This window comes from Macrobrachium nipponense, chromosome 10, assembly GCF_015104395.2.
Source record: "Macrobrachium nipponense isolate FS-2020 chromosome 10, ASM1510439v2, whole genome shotgun sequence".
NCBI classification, from domain to species: Eukaryota; Metazoa; Arthropoda; class Malacostraca; order Decapoda; family Palaemonidae; genus Macrobrachium; species Macrobrachium nipponense.
This window is the reverse complement of record NC_087204.1, coordinates 95,347,301-95,369,800: the sequence shown is the minus strand read 5'-3', so window position 1 is coordinate 95,369,800 and position 22,500 is coordinate 95,347,301. Positions and strand designations below refer to the sequence as shown.

At 34.8% G+C, this 22,500-nt stretch overlaps 1 protein-coding gene across 1 annotated transcript in view; it reads right to left on the bottom strand.

The window, feature by feature from the left end:
• The window catches only part of LOC135224049 (protein tyrosine phosphatase domain-containing protein 1-like), an 80,038-nt gene extending 63,404 nt beyond the window's left edge, over nucleotides 1-16,634 (bottom strand). Inside the window, exons 1-3 of the mRNA XM_064262966.1 lie at nucleotides 16,408-16,634; nucleotides 8,944-9,024; nucleotides 4,664-4,779 (exon numbers count right to left, since the gene is read on the bottom strand). Of these exons, the coding sequence (XP_064119036.1) occupies nucleotides 4,664-4,779; nucleotides 8,944-9,024; nucleotides 16,408-16,634 (424 nt within the window). The remainder of the gene's footprint in view (nucleotides 1-4,663; nucleotides 4,780-8,943; nucleotides 9,025-16,407) is intronic.
• Nucleotides 16,635-22,500: the final 5,866 nt, after the last annotated feature.

Sequence of the window (22,500 nt, the reverse complement as noted above, 5' to 3'; positions counted from 1 at the left end):
TGATTTGAATTGACTCGATCCATCGAAATTAGGTGGCGAATCAAGACGAATCATGAATCGCCTTGATTCTTCATGAATTGACTCGATTCGGTTGGTGTAAAGACAGCCTGATTAATGCTTAGAGCGAACCCGCTTAGATGGACCACGGCGTGAGTCTCCGTCTTACGGAGCGTCCACTGAAACATGTCACAAACACGTCAGCAACTTGTCGCATACATATCGCAGATGTAAGTGGAGAGAGAATCTTGAGTTAAATATACTGGATAATTGTTTGGAGTGCATGGTAGGACTATTAATAAATCACAGACTTGTTTTTAACCCGTTTGCGATATGTTGGCAACGTGTTTGTGAGATGGCTTACTGCAGTGCAGACGCACCCTTAGACTCTAGTCATTTAAAACTACTCAGTGACCAAGTAACAAAAACTACTCCACGAAACAGGTAGCATAACCTTCTGTAACAATTACGAAATACATTGAAGTCTAAAACAATGACGTCAAACGCTACGCATGCATTATATTGATGAACGAATGATGTCAAGGCGTTGTTATCGTGTTGCGGCTTCAATGACATCACGCGATGTGTCCGGGGACTGCCCACTCCCTCCAGGGACCCCACCCTACCCTCCCCTCCGCCTCTAATACGTCAAAGGGAAATAGTCTCAGACTATGAAAGTGACGTCATTATGTTCTTTTAAAAAGAGAGATAATCGAGATTCGACAGTGCCTTGTGACGTCACTGAAAAAATGAGTGACGTAGGCGAGAGACGATTAGGCGAAGATAGATAATAACGAAGCAATTGTGAGGTAACGAGCTATAGTAGATTCACATCAGCCGTGCATTTGATGTCTAGGCCAGTCCCTTACGACGCTCCTGATTGGCTGTTGATAAGCCAATCACAGGGCTGGAAACTCTCAGTCTCTCGAGAGAGTTCACAAAGGCAGGATGTATGTTCCACCTCTCCTGAAAGAAGTATACCTCAGGTGACGTGGAACATAGATCCTACCCATGTGAACTCTCGAGAGACTGAGAACTAGTTTCCAGCCCAGTGAGTGGCTTAAACAACAGCCAATCAGGAGCGTCGTAAGGGACTGGCCTAGGCATCAAACGCACGGGTGATGTGAATCTACTATAGTATAGACAGGACGGTAATGACCGAGCGTTTCTAATGAAAATATTAGGAGGGGGTTGTGGGGGAGGGGGAACTCGTTTCCAAGGTGATGTTTTCATCATACCACTAATCATCTTCTTTCGTTCTTTTGTGAGGTTCACAAAAGAAATGATTTTGCGCTTTTTCTTATATTCGCTGCTCCTGCTGGTACTACAACCTCTTTCTTCCCTTATATAAGAAGCGATGAGACAAAGACCTTCAGTGAGGATTAAAAGTCATGCTTTGCCTTTTGTGCATGTCACAGGCAAGAGGGGCAATGATAATGAATGGAATGAGATAGGTCACAGCGGGATTGCATGCGTGCAGTGCACCATTGAAGATAACTGGGGATCTATGTGTAATGTAGAATCTTACACACACACACACACACACACACACATACCACATATATATATATATAATATATATATATGATATATATATATATATATATATATAATAATATATATATATATATATATATCTAATAAAAGGAGCCCATAAAAACGCCAACATATACTTACTTTTTATATTTTGGCGTTTTTATGTTCTCCTTTTATTAGACGGATTTCTGTTGTAACAGCATTTTTACTAGTCACACATCATATATAATATATATATATATATATATATATATATATATATATATATATATATATATATATATATATATAGTTTAAAGTTTCTAAAACAACTTGGCTCAACTTCGTTGATTTTTGTTTTAAATGAATCTAAAAATGAATTAAAAACCTACAAAAACCAAATGATGAGGAACTACAAACCAATTAAAAATGAATATCGATCATTATCAGTCAAATTTCCGAAATTAAACACTAAATAGTTCCCAGGAAATGCTCGTACTTTTTCTAACGACTCCAACAAATTCATTACATTCTAATGCAAATACAAATTCTATGTAAAAGATTTCTTATGAAAATGACGCAACACTAATTGGATAATACTACATTAAAGCACTGCTATTGTATGTAAGGATTCCGTGCACCTAAAATGGACTCCTGACGACAAGAAACTGAGCTAACTTAGTGGAATATTACAGTTACTTTATTTTTAGACTCCACAAAAAGTAACCATTACAAAAATCACAGACAAACGACCTTAAATCTAACAGTAGGACGGTCATTAGTAGTAATGACCATAATCTAATAAATGAAACTGCAATAATACAAACATGAGTTTCTCTGTAATTCCTTTCGTTACCTTGAAGGATATGGATCTTGTGATTACTGTTTTTTTCATCCTGTCCAGCTCCTTTCACTTTGGAAAGTCTTTGGAGTCATTGTCTCTAAAGCAGGGGTTTTTGGCAGGGGGTGTCCATACCCCTTGGGGGTATGAGAACCACATGCTGAGGGTATGGGACTTGATCTCTGGATATTTGTATATATTTGATTTCAATGTGTCAATGAATACATGGGTACATTCTGTAAATAAATAACTATATAAAACTATAAATGCTTTTGATTTTCTTGAGTAATGAAAAATTATTTCTAATAAAATATAGCGCATTTATTTTAATTTTTGTTAGTGAAACAAGGCTCTATTTGACCGTAGATTTTAGCACGTTTTCATTTACGTTAAAGGTTAGGAAAATTATGTTTACAACTTACGCATGAAGGGAAAAATCTTGCATGCGTCCCAAGTAAGCTGGAGGTCTAATCCAGCCTTATTTTAACTCAAGCTTCATCTTTGTAGAACTGAATGCGGTGGTGATTTAAAAAAAAGTTGCAGAGCTAAAAAAAATGTAACATTTTAATGACCGCTACTAACAAGTTTTCGTATACAGATAATTACGGGTAAGAATGTCTTTTAATTATGTGATTGCTGACGAAGTAGATAGGATGTCATCATATTAGATGCACTTAATGCGTTTCTAAGTACATTCCTTCCTCTTCTCCTCTCGTCTCCTCGTCTCGCGCTCTCTCTTCTCTCTTCTTCTCCTCTCATATATATATATATATGTGTGTGTGTGTGTGTGTGTGTCTGTGAATTAGCACACTGAGTGTATTTAATATGATGGTATCAGATATGCTCTGTAAGAATTCACATAACAATCAAAAGACATTATTATTCATATAATATAATTTATATATATATATATTATATATATATATATATATATATATCTATATATATATATATATATATATGTATATATCTTATTACATCACCGTGATTCATTTATATCCACTAAGCTACAAATGCCTTTTAGTATCTAATTCGCTCTACCTCGGAATTAATTTTTTGTTTGATAAGAAATTCGTCGGCTCATGGGCGCGAACCACGGAACCAAGAATTCAGGATGTACAGTGAAGCGAATTTCTTATCAACTAAAAAATTCCCCTTCGGTTAACATTTATCATAATATATTAATTCCGAGGTAGAGCGAATTAGATATTAAAGGACATCTGTAGCTTAATGTGTGTGTGTATATATATATATATATATATATATATATATACTATATATGATATATATATATATATATATATGTGTGAGTGTGTGTGTGTGTGTGTATGTTTGTATATATAATGTGTTTGTATGTATGTATCTGTAAAGTAAAATAAAGTTACTCATACAAACAAACTGTTAATTTGGTTTGTCTCCCCGATATATCAAAATATTTAAGATGTACAAAAAATATCTCTACCCAAAATTATAATCACTATAACAGTAAAAAATGTCAGAGAACCTCTTCATTCTGTTTCTTCAAAATATCTTTTTCATGTATGAAAATATAACACGCGATCGAATTCCTTCTTCTGGAAAATTACATTAACTGGGTAATTTATCCTTGCCAAAAATCAAGAATTGTTATTAATCAAATGTCTGTACAATTTTATTGATGGACACGCAAATGTCAATTCCATCCCACACATCAAACAACGTCTGTGTGGGCTTGAACAAGTGCATGTGATCTTTGTAGCACGTAATCACATGCGTACATCACTTTATTTGCACAATTACAAGAAAAAAGTTATTATACGAACGCCTCCGCTCGACAAACTAATAATAACTATTTGCTTACAGTCTCCTTAAACAAACTAAGATTCAATTCTTAATTCCAGTCTTCATGAACAAGCTAAGAATCAGTTTTTCCTTTCCATTTTTTTCATGAACAAAGGAAGAGTTACTTCTTTCTCCCAGGCTTCATGAACAAACTATTAATCAGTTCTTACTTCCAGTTTCCATGAACAAACTAAGAATCAATTTTTAATTCCCAGTGTCCATGAAGAAACTAAAAAAAATTCTTACTCCCAGTCTCCATGAACAAATCAAGAATAAATTCTCACTACCAGACTTTACAAATAAAGATTTCTTAAACCCAGTCTTCACGAACAAACTAAGATTCACTTCTTGAATTATTCGGAAACAAACAAAATAATATTACTTCCTGTTCGAAAAATCTACGCATCACTACACACTTGCATCCTCCTCTATGATCATACTAAGGCACTTGCATTCTCCATGAAAGACGAACTGAAATTCATCACTTACTTCCATTCTCCATGAACACGGAAGGGTCGTAGCTGAATCCTGACTCGCAAAGAGGCGCCCCACACGACGCATGCTCTCCAGCGATTTGCAGGTTGATTATGGTCTTAATGTCGTGTCTGGAAAAGAGATCGAGAGTTGGAATGTAATAAGTTTGTGGTCGACAGTATAGAGTGTATTATAACAGCGAGACAAGGTTGACTGTCTGCTAGCACTTGGAGACTGAGGGCGTTGGTTGTTAATTCTGTAATACAGGCTACAATTGACATAGTATTCCTCAGGGTTACTTCCTTAAAAGTTTTTATATTCATATATCTAAATCTATCATGCCACCTTTCTCTGGGTCCAGTGTATAGTAAGGACAATGAATTAGTAAAGGAAAATAGGACAAGCGTCGCAGATAATTTTATTTAATTTGCTGATGTCATTTGTTACGTTATTATAACTATTTAGAAAATAAATCTCTGCTGTCAAAGGCCACATCGAGCAGCCAATATACGCATGTGTATATATATATATATATATATATATATGATATATATATAATATACTATATATATATAAAACATATATATATACACACATATATATAATAACAGATTAATTTTTAATATTACAATACCATTAACATACATATTACTAATTATATTTAATAATAATATTATAAAAGTATATTATTTTAAATAATATATATATATGTGTGTGTGTGTGTGTGTGCGTGTGTGTGTGTGTTTGTCCTTGAATTCACGGTAAGAAGGTAAGTGAAACAGGGACTTGGAACAAGAACTTTCGTAGTATATACTACATTTTCAAGTTGTGAACTTGAAAATGTAGAATATACTACGAAAGTACTTGCTCCAAGTCACTGTTTCACTTACCTTTTCATACCGTGGATTTAAGGATATTCTCAAGTACGTGTTCCTTCGTGCTACATTGGATACGTATGTATATATATGTATGTATGTATGTATACATATATTCACAACTTTTTTTTATCACTTGAAGGATTGATTATCCCCGGATTCTCTGGTCGTGAGGAATTTCGGATAGGTTTCCGATATCAATATTTTTGTTTGCCGACCAAGAAAAAAAACCTGTTAATCGATAGTCAGTTGATATGTACGCGGTTGGACGACCTAATATGACGTTTAATCAATCCTTCCACTCTCTCTCTCTCTCTCTCTCTCTCTCTCTCTCTCTCTCTTTCTCTCTCTCTCTCTCTCTCTCTCTACTCCTGTTTGTCGTCTTAATCGTCTTACAGTATGGGAATGACATTTTTAACGGTCATTTCATATTCTATATCATAATTTATTTCTGAAGTACTTTTGGGGAAGGTGTTTAACTATCCATCATGGTTCAAAGACTTCAGTACGGATGCTAGTTGAGACTATGAATAATATTTCCCTGCTTTCCAGATTCCTCAATGTTTGTTCTCTATACTCATGAATTTGAGAGAGAGAGAGAGAGAGAGAGAGAGAGAGAGAGAGAGAGAGAGAGAGATCATGCTTCATTCTCAAAAGCTACTGTCTGAGTCATTGCACCTCACGTAGAACAATGTAGGTGTTACTTAAGGTTCTTTGCAGTGTCCCTTTGACCCCTAGCTGCAACCTCTTTCACTACTTTTACTGTAGCTCCATTCATATTCGCTTTCTTCCATCTGACTTTCCACCCTCCCTAACAATTGTTTCTCAGTGCAACTGCGAGAGTTTCCTCCTGTTAAGAAATGCAGTCAGGCTTTAAATCCACTAATTGTTAAGAAATGCAGCCCAGTTTTAAATCCACTAACCTTTTTCAAACCTTTTCACTGTCAATTTCCTTCTCAGCGCTGAATGTCCTTTGGTTTAAATCCTAGAATCCAATTCCAGTTCAAATCATTATTAGGACAAAAACCAAAAGTATTGGGTCAAATCAAAGGGAAGAAGTATCCAGTAACATCGGCCACTGTATCCAAAAAGCAACATTCCGGAAACGCAACATGGCGGAACCAGTCCAGCCCAGAAAGTTCCTGAATAAATCAGGTGCAGTATTTGTCGTCAATAGATGACCCGTTTATGCAGGCGGCCATTATCAAGAACGCTGGCATAACTCAAAAGTCAGTCTTGCAAAGCCAAGCTCATAACTCATGTTAAATAAGTTTGATATACGCAAAAAACGCACATAGACAAAAAGTCCACATACATGTATACGTCTACACGCGTCCAGGCCCGTACCCAGAGTTTTATAGGGGGGGATCTTTTTTTTTTTTTTTTTCGAAAACTGGACCTTTTCTTCTATAAATGTCATTGCATATATAGGTATATATCATATTCCTATTATCACTCTTGTATTTCCTATTATCCAAAGAATGATGTTGAATTAATAAAAAAAAAAAAAAAAAAAAAAAAAAAAAAAAGACTTGCCAAAAAAAATTGTTAGTTATTACTTTGTAAGCACAGTTTAGTGAAAAGGATAGTCCCCGAAAATATGGACTTCCCGGAATTTTGGAAGGGGTCGATTGACCAGCCGGCCCCCCACACCCCCCCCCCATCCCCCCCACCCCACCCCACCCCCCTCGGTACAGGCCTGTCGTCTAAATAATGCCTCTACGAAAATTAGGTCGCTGACTGAGAATGCATTCATTCTTGCAAGCTGTCTTTAAAAAAACGAACAATAACGACAAAAATCTGTCAATCAACCCTCTCAACCTGACATCTAGTATCCCTTAAAAATGTCAGCACAATCGAACCATCTTTAATATCTATATTTGAAGGTCATCGAACTCTAATTTAATTTCCTCTCTCTGTTAATGAGGAGACTAAGTATACAGAGATAAGTGAATAGAATTCCAGATGTTCTCTCCTTATTGCTCTATATATTCCATTCATAATACTCCATTTCCCGAACTGTAAACTGGCATCGAAAACTAAATTACATAACACGACTTTCTTTATTTCATCTGCACAAATTTTAATTTGATTAATTAATTTCTACTATAATATAGTTTTTATTTTATTTTATTTATACATTTTTCATTTTATATATTTATTTATTTATTTATTGTTAATTTTTTTTTTCATTCTCAGAATTGTAATCTTGACACTATGCACAAATAAGACCATGGCCAAGACAGGGCTGTGAATTAGGCGGCTGACAGTCTACTGGCGGGTTGAGGAGAGAGAGAGAGAGAGAGAGAGAGAGAGAGAGAGAGAGAGAGAGAGAGAGTGACGAAAGCAGACAGCGAACAAGGTACTTATTAAGTCACAGGAATGGAAATATGCATCAGAATTTCTCTCTCTCTTCTCTCTCTCTCTCTCTCTCTCTCTCTCTCTCTCTCTCTCTCTCTCATCATTCTGGGAATACAATTTTTTATGACTTAAAAATCGTATTAAATATCGATGTACGCAAACTTTTGTTTCCATCAATCTTATCACAATGGAATAAATCGGGATAGCTTTTAATAACAAGATGCAAGAAAACCTAAACTAATCAAAAATATTTGTCATTATTCGTAATACGATTCATCACCTTGAACAAGATTTGAGTTACATATCTTAAGGAGTTTAATCAACGAAGTTGATGATGTTTTTGTTTCTTTTAATTCGTTTTACAGAGTACCTCCTCTTTTAGAATATTTCAAAGTTCTTCTTTTATATGATGCTTATTCATACATACCAGTGTGAAAGTTCCGCTCACACATCACTCACACACATTATATATATATATATATATATATATATATCTATATTATATATATTATATATATTATTATATCTATATATATGTATATATATATATATATACATATATATATAGATATAATATATATTATATATATATATATATATATATATATATATATATACATATATATAGATATATATATATATATATATATATATACATATATATATTATATAATATATATATATATATATACTATTATATATATGTATATATATATAATATATATATATATACATATATATATATATATATATATATATATATATATAATATATTATATATACTATATATATATGTTGATTTTGCCGACGGCATTTAGCAATGCCTCGTTACAAAATGAACTTTTTCTATATACTACCTTTTCCTGATGCCCCCATTGATAGCAACTATGTAGCTTACAGCTATGACCTGTTTATACACAAAAACACAATACACACACTTGTGTATGCTCGTATGCTTTTAAGCAGATCCAAAAGCAAATGACTCGTAATTAGCTGAAAGCACAAAGAGCATGTAGTTAAAAGACTGACCAATCATATCGCCTGAAAAAGTCCACTTACTTGAGGAACTGACCGACGATGTCCTTCTTCTGCATGATGTCCGTGTTCGGTCTCGCCATGCTAAGATAGCCCGGAGTGACCCTTTGAAAAAAGAAAGAAAAAGGGAAATAATTAAACAAGGAACTGTTTTCTTGAGAGAGAGAGAGAGAGAGAGAGTTGTAGAGAGAGAGAGAGAGAGAGACGAGAGAGAGAAGAGAGAAGAGAGAGAAGTACACTATCAAGGGAGAAATTTTGGTGTGAATTATACCAGTTGTCATTTTTGAGAGTACGAGTTACATACTTATTAATGGTGTTCCGAAGTCATTAACATTGAGATATAGTATATATTTATATATATATATATATATATATATATATATATGTATATATATATTGTATATATATCTATATATGTATATATTTTTATATTTTTATATATATATATATATACACATATAATTCAGATAGATATTAGTGCTGCTTTCGGTTGAGTAAATCACAAGGCACTTTATAATTCAGAATCTTGGAGTGGGTGGATATGTTGTAAAATTACTTCAAGTTGCTGTGGACGGGATTTTGAGTGAACCAAGAACAACTGTGTCTGGAGTTCCACAAGGCAGTGTTCTTGGTCCACTGTTATTTTTAATTTAATGTATGCAAGGGACATGGTTGCTGACCTAGAAAACAAGATCGTTCAGTATGCCGATGATGCAACACTTGTGGGTGCAGTAAAGTTTCTATTTATGAGAAACGAAGCTGCCCTCAGCCTCAATCAGGACACGAACTGGATCAGGGAATGGTGCAGTCGGTGGGGTATGAGGCTGCACTCCAGTACAATGAAAACACTATTGATTAACAGATCTATAGTAGATTCAAAACACCGGTGCATCTGATGTCTAGGCCAGTCCCTTACGACGCTCCTGATTGGTTGCTGATAAACCAATCACGGGGCTGGAAACTGCCTCTGTCAAGAGTTTACATAGGCAGGATGTATGCTCCACCTCTCCTGTTGGATAGGTCTTTCAAAAGCATCCCTCAGGAGAGGTGGAACATATGAACTCTCGAGAAAAACTGAGTTTCCAGCCCTGTCATTTGTTTATCAACAGCCAATCAGCAGCGTCGCAAGGGGCTGGCCTAGACATCAAATGCACGGCTGATGTGAATCTACTATAGTACAGATTTCCTACCCCATCCTCCCCTTCAGGTGGATGGAACTTTGCTGAAACTTGAACTATTCTTGGTGTCACTTCTGACTCACATCTACCTTTCGAGAAACATCTAATGAAAGTTTCAGCTAATGCGTCACGAAAGTTTGGTATTGTTCGTAAGGACTCATATATTTATAACAGTGATAAAATCAATGCAACCTGTTTTAGGTCATTTGTGCTCCCTTTACTAGAATACTTTTCTCCGGTGTGGATGTTACTTGCCAGAAATTCATCTTTTTCTAGATAGAGTGGTTCGTGGTGGTAGGTAGGTTTCTGTTTCTAATAGTACTACTATAGTAGATTCACATCAACCGTGCATTTGATGCCTAGGCCAGTCCCTTACGACGCTCCTGATTGGCTGTTGATAAGCCAATCGCAGGGCCAGAAACTCTCTGAAACTCTCAGTCTCTCGAGAGAATTCACATAGGCAGGATGTATGTTCCTCCTCTCTTGAAAGACGTATCCCTCATGAGAGGTGGAACACACATCGTACCTCTGGGAACTCTCTCGAGAGACTGAGAGTTTCCAGCCCTGTGATTGGCTTATCAACAGCCAGTCAGGAGAGTCGTAAGGGACTGGCCTAGACATCAAATGCACGGTTGATGTGAATCTACTTATAGTAGTTATGACTTAGACCATCAACGGATGGTCTCTTGTTGGTCACTTTTTCATAAGTTGTATTTCACATTCACAATTGATCCCTGATCCTCTTTATCCGCCGAGAGGAACCAGATTCGCTGAACAGCAGCACCAATAGGCAGTAAATGTTTAGCCTCGCTGTCGAACTTCTCAGTTCCGGAGGGCCTTTATTCCTTACACCATTGGACCTTGAAAAAGACTCCTAGAGGATGTCGTGTAATAGGAGCTTCAGAAGTTCAAAGCGAAAATGCAATGCGTTACGACCCTAATACAAATGCGTTTTAATACATTTTTATATTTATTAATTTATCATTTATTTCTTTTTTAATAAGTGGGATTTCATTTATTTTTTTTATTTATTTATTCATTGTATTTCCCTTTACCTCCTCGTGCTTCTTTCTAATGAGCACCATATTCTGTGGAAGCTTGATTTCAAGTCATTGGCCCCTTTGGGATTGTTCAATACAAATAGGTTTCATCTTCTGAAGATAATAATAATAATAATAATAATAATAATAATAATAATAATAATAATAATAATAATAATAATAATAATAATAATAATTAGAAAATCCCCCTGAAATTATGGGGTCGAATGAAGGTGACACTCCGACAAGGAGCCACTCACCTGAGGTTTTGGGGAAGCCGGACAATGACTGACTATAGTAGATTCACATCAACCGTGGATTTGATACCTAGGCCAGTCCCTTACGACGCTCCTGATTGGCTGATGATAAGGCAATCACAGGGCTAGAAACTCTCAGTCTCTCTCGAGAGTTCGCATAGGCAGAATGTATATTTCATCTCTCCAGAGGGATGCGTCTTTCAAAAGTATCCCTCAAGAGAGGTGGAACAGATCCTACCCAAGTGAACTCTCGAGAGAGACTGAGAGTTTCCAGCCCTGTGATTGGTTTATCAACAGCCAATCAGGAGCGTCGTAAGGGACTTGCCTAGACATCAAATGCACGGTTGATGTGAATCTACTATGGTCACAAATACTTCTCTAGGATTCTGGGATATCACGAAGGTTACCTTTTCACCTAGAGCATCCCTCTGGGGGGTAGGAATGCGTGATGGGTAGCTTTGAGTTAAAAGCAGTCCTCAGGGATGTATTTTTTCCGGAGGTGGAGGTCAATCTATTGACCAAAAAACTCATCTTGGGGGTTTATTGGTACAACGATGGCTACTGATAACCCAAATGCATTTTTTTCTGGTCTTTGCTTAAAATGGGGTCACTTACAGTCACATTTTCATTTGTTGCGATTTCATAAGAGCAAGCAAATTTCAGGACGAATATAATTCTGTTCATGCAGCACAGTACAAGACATGCCTTACTGTTCATGGAGTACAAGATATTAAATTTCCGGTAAATGCATTACTGTTCACGTAATGCAATAAGACATATTTCAAGATAACTACGCTTTATTTCATGCAATGGAATACAAGACTTTGAAAATGCTTAGATCCACGAATTGAAACGAACTCAAATGAAAAACTCGCTTCCAGTAAACAAGACTCTTTCATCAGTCGCCAAGTAACAAAAGGAGTTAAATAAAAGTAAAAAAAAAAAAAAGTAACAGGAGGAGTTGAGCTAATGACTAATAAAATCATTTGGATATTCTCAAAACTACTGCCAGTGTCAACTGGACTTACTACAAGAATTGTGATTTATATTTAGGCATTATTCACTCGCAAATATTTTTCTTGAAATTTCGTTATAGGAAAACGGAAACTGAAGCTGAAATAAACGGATAAAGGAGGATTATATATATACCTCAAGCCTCTCTAAGTACAGAACCTTTATCGATGTGTATACACTCGGCAATATTCATGTAAAAGAATGTCTATGACGATATAAGCCTAAAGACATAAATTGAACTTTTATAGCTTTGACTCCACCAACAGTGTATATATATTAAGAATAAACCTTTATGATATTAAATATAGATAAATAACATCACCCCCAACCTCTCTCTCTCTCTCTCTCTCTCTCTCTCTCTCTCTCTCTCTCTCTCTCTCTCTCTGTTCAAATTATTTACGATATGTAATTTATTCCAATCAAGTTTTCCATTTTGTTAAAGCAGTTACGCATAGATATTATATCTGCTAAATCAACTGAAACTCAGATCATACCTTGAATTGATTTTCGTAAATATAATCAGATTTGACGTCTGTATATTTGCCTACAAGGAAAAAATATAGCTATCTTGTATTTATGCTTACTTGTAAATCAAAATCAATGGCATTTTCATGACGCTTGCAAAAGCTTATAGGAAGCGCATGCAGTGTTTAAATAGGTTTGCAACAATTGACTAGTTTCATGATAATTGCAGAAGACAGGGCAATGTACGGCATACTAGATTATACCACCACGGTAATTATATGAGTAACCAATTATCAGCAGTATTATCATCGTTGCATAATATAAAATGTCTGATAAATTCAACAATTAAATTCAAGTATACCATGTCAATCACGTATTCTATAATTTATCGTTGAATGGACAAATACACTTCAGATAACATCTACTATTATCTCCAGTTCATAAAACTGTATCAAGATTAAAATTTTAATTCAATTTTATCATTAGATTACCGCACTGATTAGGGCGACCACGTGGCCACTTCCAGTCCCTTTTCCAGAAACGGAATTCGACGTATTTTTGCTCAAAATAGAGGATCTGACGCCATCTATTGGATGGATGACAGCATTTTAATACATGGGGGAGTAAGTGTCTCAGATATTTGTTATAATTCTATCTTTCTCAAAAACTAAAAACTAAAATTTATTGGAATAACCAGAGTAGCTTTTTATTAGAATACTGATCACTTGCAAGTAAATATTTTAATTTAATATTTTGTCAATAAGAAGTATATAAGCTTAAGTGAAGACCAGTTTCACCGACACAAAATTTCTTCGTCCAACTTAGCGCCACGTAGGCCCAGGGCTACCAACAAAATAACAGGCACTGAACTGTTATAAATGAGAAATTGTCAACGATTCTAAGGAGAATTTAAAATTATATGACACTAACTTTAACCATGTATCATGTCTAGCTTCTTAAATGACACAAAGCGGTACACTGACTGGGGTTTTCTTCTTTTACAGCATAATAAGTTAGCAATATTTACTGCAACGTGTCCAAGAAATGCAAATACCAACAAAAGAGTAAGATTTTCGTTTTGTCATGGAGAAATATACATCGACTATTAAAACAGTTTAGAAGTATGGGAGATAAAACTTTAATAATTTATTATTTCCAGCTTGTTAAATTACGCAGAAAGTGGAACACTGACGGCGGGGTCCTTCTTTTAGAATGTAGCAGGTTGGCAATTCCGACTGTTAAGTCTCCAAGAAGGGAAAGCAACTCGATTCTTTTAGGTTTTGCGTACACCAATTGTTTACTGGAAACAGTGAATCATATTCTAGCTTACTTGGATGTACAATTTTGAAAAAAAAAAAACGAATGAATGCATAAATGATAAGACTTTAATACTAAGTATAGTAGCCAGGACATACCAATATTTACGAGTTTTGATACCTAAAGGAATGCCCCACTTAAGGCTGAACGTACGTCAATATCTCTTTTAGCTCGTTCTGATGCAGCGTCTTATATAGATATTTGACTTTGCATAATAGGGTAAGGTCTGCTGTGGTAAGCAGACGTAGACATACCATGAAGTTAGTATGATATAAAATGATGAACCAAAGAAAAACTTCTTTCAGTTTTCTTCTGAAGATAGGAAAAGAAATCCACAAGATTATTGAGTATAACTTGTTTACTTGTAAGTATTTACATTGTATTTATGTTAAAACTCGAATCCTTTCAGGCCCTATCTGTGACCCTTTCTCAAGAGGGAGGGTCACAGATAGGGCCTGAAAGTGTTCACAAAAATACTTACAAGTAAACAAGTTATACTCAATAATCTTGTGGGGTTTCTTTTCCCATATAAAATGTTATCAAGCACATGATTTGCATAACACTGAAATTTATTCTTGACCCTTTAAATAGACATGAAAGCGATCATCAGAGTCCCTTTGCTATAAATGGAATAGTAAGATATAAGGTGATTTTGAATGAAAATTCTCTTTTTTAAAGTTGTGTCATTTTCTCTGACTCACTGCTTAATAACTTTAATTGCAAGGAATTAAATTTTCAGAAACTTTCACGATCGGGAGAAAGCTTCACTTGGAACTCCCGCGACGCACTGTAGGCATCACCTAGGTTCTTTTCAGCGTTCCTTCGGCCACTAGCTGCAACCCTTTTCCTCTCTCTCTCTCTCTCTCTCTCTCTCTCTCTCTCTCTCTCTCTCTCTCTCTCTCTCTCTGTTTTTTTTTTTTTTTTTTTTTTAACCTATACCTACGTCCATATTCTCGTTTTTGCATGTCACCTTCCACCACCTCCTAACAATTGTCTCAACATTGTCTTCAGCGGTGAATTATCTCATAGGCCCCAGGGCTTGGCCTCTGGCCTTAATTTCATATTCCAATTCCAGAATTTCAGTGTTTCCTCAAGCTTAACGAGGTTTTAGGTGTTAATAAAATTCATTGATTAAATTTCCTCAAGCTTAAGTCATACAATGAAATACACTGTTTAGACTTTCGAAAATCGTAAGTCATACAAACGAGTTAACATTAAAATGTGTTTTGCTCTATTAACTATTTAACAGGATGGAAAGGCAGCCCTTCAACAATATAAAAAATAAAAAAGATGTACGAGTATGTTTTGAATTTCACGAACGTGTGATTACAGAATCTAATTACTATACTTTACCACTTCTTAATTATTATTTACCATGAGGTATTTTCTACCATAAAAAATAAAATCCCAGAGAGCTTAATTCCAATGTTCCAATGTTTCTTCGTAGACAGGATATTTTTACAGTAGACTTTTTTTTCTATGGTATTAACCAGGATTAGAGAGGGCGTTAGGAATCTTATTATTCCCCGGGAAAACCACTGCGTTTATAACTTATCTTTAAAAAGGTATAGTACGTAAAAAGCAATTAGAAAACAAGATTATGTTTAGAGCATGTTCCTTGGAAGTCTTCGTGTGTGTATATATATATATATATATATATATATATATATATATATATATATATATATACACACACATATATGTATACATATATTATATGTGTGTCTGTGTGTATTTATATATAGATATATATGTCCTCGTGTATATATATCATACATATATATATATATATATATATATATATATATATATATATATATATACGTATATATATATATATATAATATATATATATATATTATATATCCTTTGGTTTTGAGAAATCGTAAAAGCCTGTTAATCTTATCTTCTATCCGGTAAAATTCGTGATAGTTGGTTATATATATATATATATATATATAGTATATCATATATATATATATATATATGAATTAATTTTATCTCGTCACCATTATTCGTACATAAGCACTGGGCTACAAGTGTCCTTTAATATCCAATTCGCTCTATCTCGGAAAAAATACATTTCCATATTTCTAGTTGATAATTAGTTGATAATCAATAAGTTCGTACTCTCGTGGGATCGAACCAACGAAAGACATGGAACTCAAGACTGCAGTGACGCGCCTTAAACCACACGACTATCAAATGAACACTAACCAATGAGAGAAGATCCCGTCGACGGCCATCTCCTCCGTCTTCCAGGACTCGTCGTTATCGTACTTGCATCTCCTCCCGCCGCAGAACACCGAGCACTGGATCTCCGTCGGGGTCATCAGCCGGAGGGACTCACCGATGCGGCTGTAGTTGCTGTGCACGATCGTCTCCCTCTTCCCGGCCAGCATCGCCGGCCGGAGCTCGGCGACTTCTGTGCAGTTCGCTGACATTCTGGAAAAGAAGACAGCCGGAGAGAGTTTTTTTTTTATATAAAGTTTACGAGGTGGCACGTCAATTATTCAGGGAGGTGTACGATGCTTATTTATGGAAGGTATGGTGACTATTCAGGGAGGTGTACGATGCTTGTTTATGGAAGCGTACGATGCTTATTTATGGAAGGTACAATAACTATTCAGGGAGGTGTACGATGCTTGTTTATGGAAGCATACGATGATTATTCATGGAAATGTACAATAACTATTCGGGGAGGTGTACAATTCTTATTCATTTATGGAAGCGTACGATGATTATTCATGGAAATGTATACAATAACTATTCGGGGAGGTGTATGATACTTATTTATTTATGGAGGGTACGATGATTACTCATGGAAATGTACGATAACTATTCGGGGAGGTGTACGATACTTATTTATAGCTTCGTACGATGCATATTCAGGGAGGTGTACGATTAATTAATTATGGAATCGTACGATACTTATTTATCGACATGTTCGATGCTAAGAGTAGAGATGAGATAGACAGAGGAAAAATGATTAGTTACAATAAGTAAAATGGCGTCACAAAGGCAGAGGTCATCGCCAAGAGAAAATTGAAAGGTTTGGTGAGAGATGACTTGAAGCGATTTAAAAATTACTTGGGTTCATGAGAGAGAGAGAGAGAGAGAGAGAGAGAGAGAGAGGCAATGAACACTACGAGTATAGTAAAAAAAAAAAAGTTATCTTTAACGAATGACTTGTGTTAACTTACTCCGGGCCGCTGACAGAACATCAGTGATTACTCATTCATGAGCGAAGCGGCGTTTCTTACCAAAATAGGAGAGTGTTCCTGTGCCAATATGAAACTTTAAAACATAATGCCGCAACCTGAAGCGAAAAATAGTCCAAAACCTTGACGCTGCAACGAACGGTTGTGAAAAATGCAAACCGAATGCAACCCAGACTCAATCTAAAACAGATAAATGTCACCATTTCAACTAAGGTTTATTCTCTTTGAGGGGAAAGTTTATTCTTTTTTGGGGGGAAGTTTAGTCTTTGCGGGAGAAGCTTATTCACTTTGAGGGAGAAGTTTATTCTCTTTGAGGGAGAAGTTTATTAACTTTGAGAAGTTTATTCTCTTTGACGGAGACGTTTATTCTCTTTGAGAGAGAAGTTTATTCTCTGAGGGAGAAATGTAGTCTTTGCGGGAGAAGTTTATTCTCTCTGAGGGAGAAGTTTATCCTCTTTGAGGGAGAAGTTTAGTCTCTTTAAGGGAGAAGTTTAGTCTCTGAAGGAGAAGTTTATTCGCTTTGAGGGAGAAGTTTATACTCTTTGAAGGAGAAGTTTAGTCTCTTTAAGGGAGAAGTTTATTCTCTCGTAGCAAAATATTTTATAAGTTAAATATGTTAAATCGCTAAATAATAGCTAAATCATCTCTCCCATGAGTAAATCGGGCCGGTATGATACAGAATATATGTAATTCCGAATAAAATAAGAAACATGAACATTGATTGGAGACAGCGTTACACGTTCTTAACTAATAGGTATAGGGATTGGGCAATAATCAGAAGTTCATTTAAATGTCTTTTGACTGAAAAAAAAGGGTGGTGTAAGAGGTCTACTCAATTCTCTTAAATGTACGACATAATGTGGAAAAGAAAAAAACAAATAACCGATAGAAAATGAAATTCAAATAATTTCGTTCAAATTAAAATTGTGTCCGTGAATGTAAAAATAAAATGTAAAAACTGAGTTGTATTTTCATTTACAAGTATCCTTCTTACATGTCATTGAAATATATACATTATCTGAAATGGTTAAGCGCCTCTCCTCTCTCTTCTTGTTCTTTTATTAAAACAACTGAGAAATTCTCCCGTCTCCCTTTTTGTTGCTGATATAAAAAATAATCCATTTTTACGCAAAAAAATATATATATACTTTTTTTTCTACGTAAAGAACTAAATTGTTTGTTTGTTTGTATGGTGTTTTTACGTTGCATGGAACCAGTGGTTATTCAGCAACGTGAACAACGGCTTCACGTGACTTCCGAACCACGACGAGAGTGAACTTCTATCACCAGAAATAAACATCTCTCACCCCTAAATGGAATGCCCGACAATTGAACTCTCGGCCACCGAGGTGGCAGGCCAAGACCATACCGATCACGCCACTGACGCGCTTAGAACTAAATTGGCACCGTTCAGTAAATCCTGCAAGGCGGATTCTATATTTGTCCGAACGTGACGAGACAAAAAAAAAAAAAATCCTTTTTTACGCACAGAACTAAATTGGCAACGTTCAGTAAGTCTTGCGAGGAGAGTTCAAATGTCTGCCGGAATGTGCGAGACGGTAAAGAACGCTTCAGTGAACCAATGCAAATTTCGTAGGTGAAAACCTTTTGGGAAGTATTTTTAGCTTTATCGAAAACAGTTAAGACAATAATTGATTGAATTCTTCATTCACTTAGGAGGAAAGCATAACGGGGTTTTTTATTTTTTTCCTTTTCTTAAAGATTTAAAGTCAAAAGTTGAGCATTTTTCTAACGTATTTACGCCTGAATATCTGCAGAAGAAATTAACTTATACATCGGATGTTTTTTGTAGTTTCAATCACAGCATATTCTAGCAGTACCATAATCCTGATTTAATTTCCATTACCAGTACAACTATTACTGCTAGAACTAACGCTATGGTTATCATATGTATCAGTTTTAACTACATTTACAAGTTTTTGTTCTCTAGTTTTCTTTTCGTTAGCAATTAAAAATTTCGGCGTCAATAACCTACGTAGATGTTTCCATGCCAGTTTTATTAACCATAAATCAATCATTTGGTAATTAAAAGCGTCGTGAACTTCCCGTAGAGTTTACCAATGCTCAAACTCTGTTTTCAGCTTTCAATGTATTTTGTAACTGAGGACATGGACTTCAGTGAACAATAGTACAAGGTAAATTTATCATAAAATCACAGATATTAAGCTTTAAAAAATTTATCAAGTGGATTAACATACGAAGTTATAAAAACTCAATCAAAGGAATTAACATACGAAACTATAAAAACGTAATAAAAGAATGCAGAAATATATAAAGTATTATCAAGGCTAATCATTATCACTACACAACCGCATGTAATCATGTCTAACATAAAATCTAATGTGAAATAATCATGCATCCTTAAGGTACATCTCATATTGAAGTCAGGCAATAGAAGTTGACAGACAGACGACTAGGCAGACAAGCAGGTCTGATTTAATGCTGAAAAACAGATCTGACAGACTGGAGGACATACAGATTTGATACTACAATCAGCAAGCAAGACTGAGAAACTAACGGAAAGGTATATTTTAGAGTAGATGAGATCTAAGGAGCTAGTTTTAATTAATAATGAGAGAAAAACAGACACTTGAAGATGGAGTGGAGGAGAGGGAAAGAGTAAATATAAAACAATTAAATCAAGGCTAAGGGATTTGCAGATTTCAAGATAACTCAATCTATACCTTCAGTAGGTAAGTCGATTGGTAAATTATAACAATGTATTGAATTGAAGAGATCTTATAGGCCCCAATAATTCTGATCGAACTCTCTCTCTCTCTCTCTCTCTCTCTCTCTCTCTCTCTCTCTCTCTCTCTCTCTCTCTCTCTCTCTGTCTCTGTCTCTGTCTCTCTCTCAAGGTAGTAGTAATACAGGGGATGTAATGCTACTCAAATGCGCCATGACCCTTAACCTTAACCTCAGCAATCCTTCTTCGATTTCTCCTTTATGTTCATGTAGTTTTTTTATTCCTTAAATATATATTATTATATTTTCTACTGTTGATACCTTTGTTTTTCGTTTTGCCTACAATGGACCAATTTTCTTATTAGGTTTACTTTACACATTAATAATAATAATAATAATAATAATAATAATAATAATAATAATAATAATAATAATAATAATAATAATAATAATAATAATAAGATCAACGAAGAAAGTATCACTCATTGATGTCGCAATACCATGGGACACCAGAGTTGAAGAGAAAGAAAGGGAAAAAATGGATAAGTGTCAAGACCTGAAAATAGAAATAAGAAGGATATGGGATATGCCAGTGGAAATTGTACCCATTATCATAGGAACACTAGGCACGATCCCAAGATCCCTGAAAAGGAATCTAGAAAAACTAGAGGCTGAAGTAGCTCCAGGACTCATGCAGAAGAGTGTGATCCTAGAAACGGCGCACATAGTAAGAAAAATGATGGACTCCTAAGGAGGCAGGATGCAACCCGGAACCCCACACTATAAATACCACCCAGTCGAATTGGAGGACTGTGATAGAGCAAAAAAATAATAATAATAATAATAGTTTTGTTGAAAACAACGGCTACTTCAGCTGTGTTTATTTTGTATAAAAGTTTCTCTATTCTTCTTATTACTGACTTTTCTTCTGTACTCAAATTGGCTATTGAAACAGGAAACGGGGGATTCACGTCACAAACGTGTTATTTGTCAAATTGAGTGTATTATACAAAATGCAGTACAAATTGGATCTTAAGCTTAAAAAACAAAAAAGACACTAAAAGATACATTCTGGATTCCTCTTGCTCAGGGGGCGTCTGCTCCTCTCTCTCTCTCTCTCTCTCTCTCTCTCTCTCTCTCTCTCTCTCTCTCTCTCTCTCTCTGGGCAAGAAGAATCCAAAATGAGTCATTTAGTATCTCCTGTCGGTTAGGCTTAAGATCCAATTTGTACTGCATTTTGTATAATACATTCAATTTGACAAATACCACGTTTTTGACATGAATCCCCCATTTGGCGTTTTCACACATTAAGCCAATTTGAGTACAGAAGAAAAGTCAGTAATAAGAAGAGTAGAGAAACTTTTATACAAAATAAACACTGCTGAAATAGCCATTGTTTTCAATAAAACTACATTATTATTATTATTAATATTATTATTATCATTATTATTATTATTATTATTATTATTATTATTATTATTATTATTATTGTTATTGTTATTGTTATTATTATTATTTGCTTATTATTATTATTATTATTATTATTATTTTATTATTATTAGTATTATTATTATTATTATTATTATTAGTGTGTAAATAGCCATACCCAATTTTAGTAAGAAGAATATATAAACTTCTATAAAAAAAATATACACGGCTGAAACAGCAATCATTTTCAACAAAACTTGCAATAATGAAGGTATTCTTCCAGCAAATAATAATAATAATAATAACAATAATAATATTAATAATAATAATAATAATAATAATAATAATAATAATAATAATAATAATAATAATAATAATAATAATAATAATAATAATAATAATACTCATGCAATCCATGAAACCCATAACCTCGAAGACCATGTATCGCAAAAAACATGAATTAGAAAATGAAGATGATATAATAAAAATGAATGAAGAGCCCAGCAGGTAAGAGAAAGCCTAGAAAGGATGAAAGCAAATCTACTCATTTTTCAAAGAGGGGAGAATAATGAAATGTAATAAATCAAAAATATATTGACGCTTTTATGTTTTACATATATAACAGAAAATGACACATTGACCGTAAAGAATTAATGAATCACTAGAATTTTCAAGGCTGGTACGTATTGAGTATTGAATATACATAAATTTAAGTAAATGAATAATTAAATAAAAGAAGCTATATTGACAGCTGGAAGGACGAACACGCCATTATCTAATGAAATATACCTAAGCATTTGCGGCACCAACATAATAAGACAACGGAATGCAGGCATAAGATTTTAGGAGCATTACGGTAGCAACATAACAGAAAACGGGAGGTAATCCAAAGATCTTAAAAGCACTATGGTACCAACATAAACAGAAAACGGGAGATGATCCAAATATCTTAAAA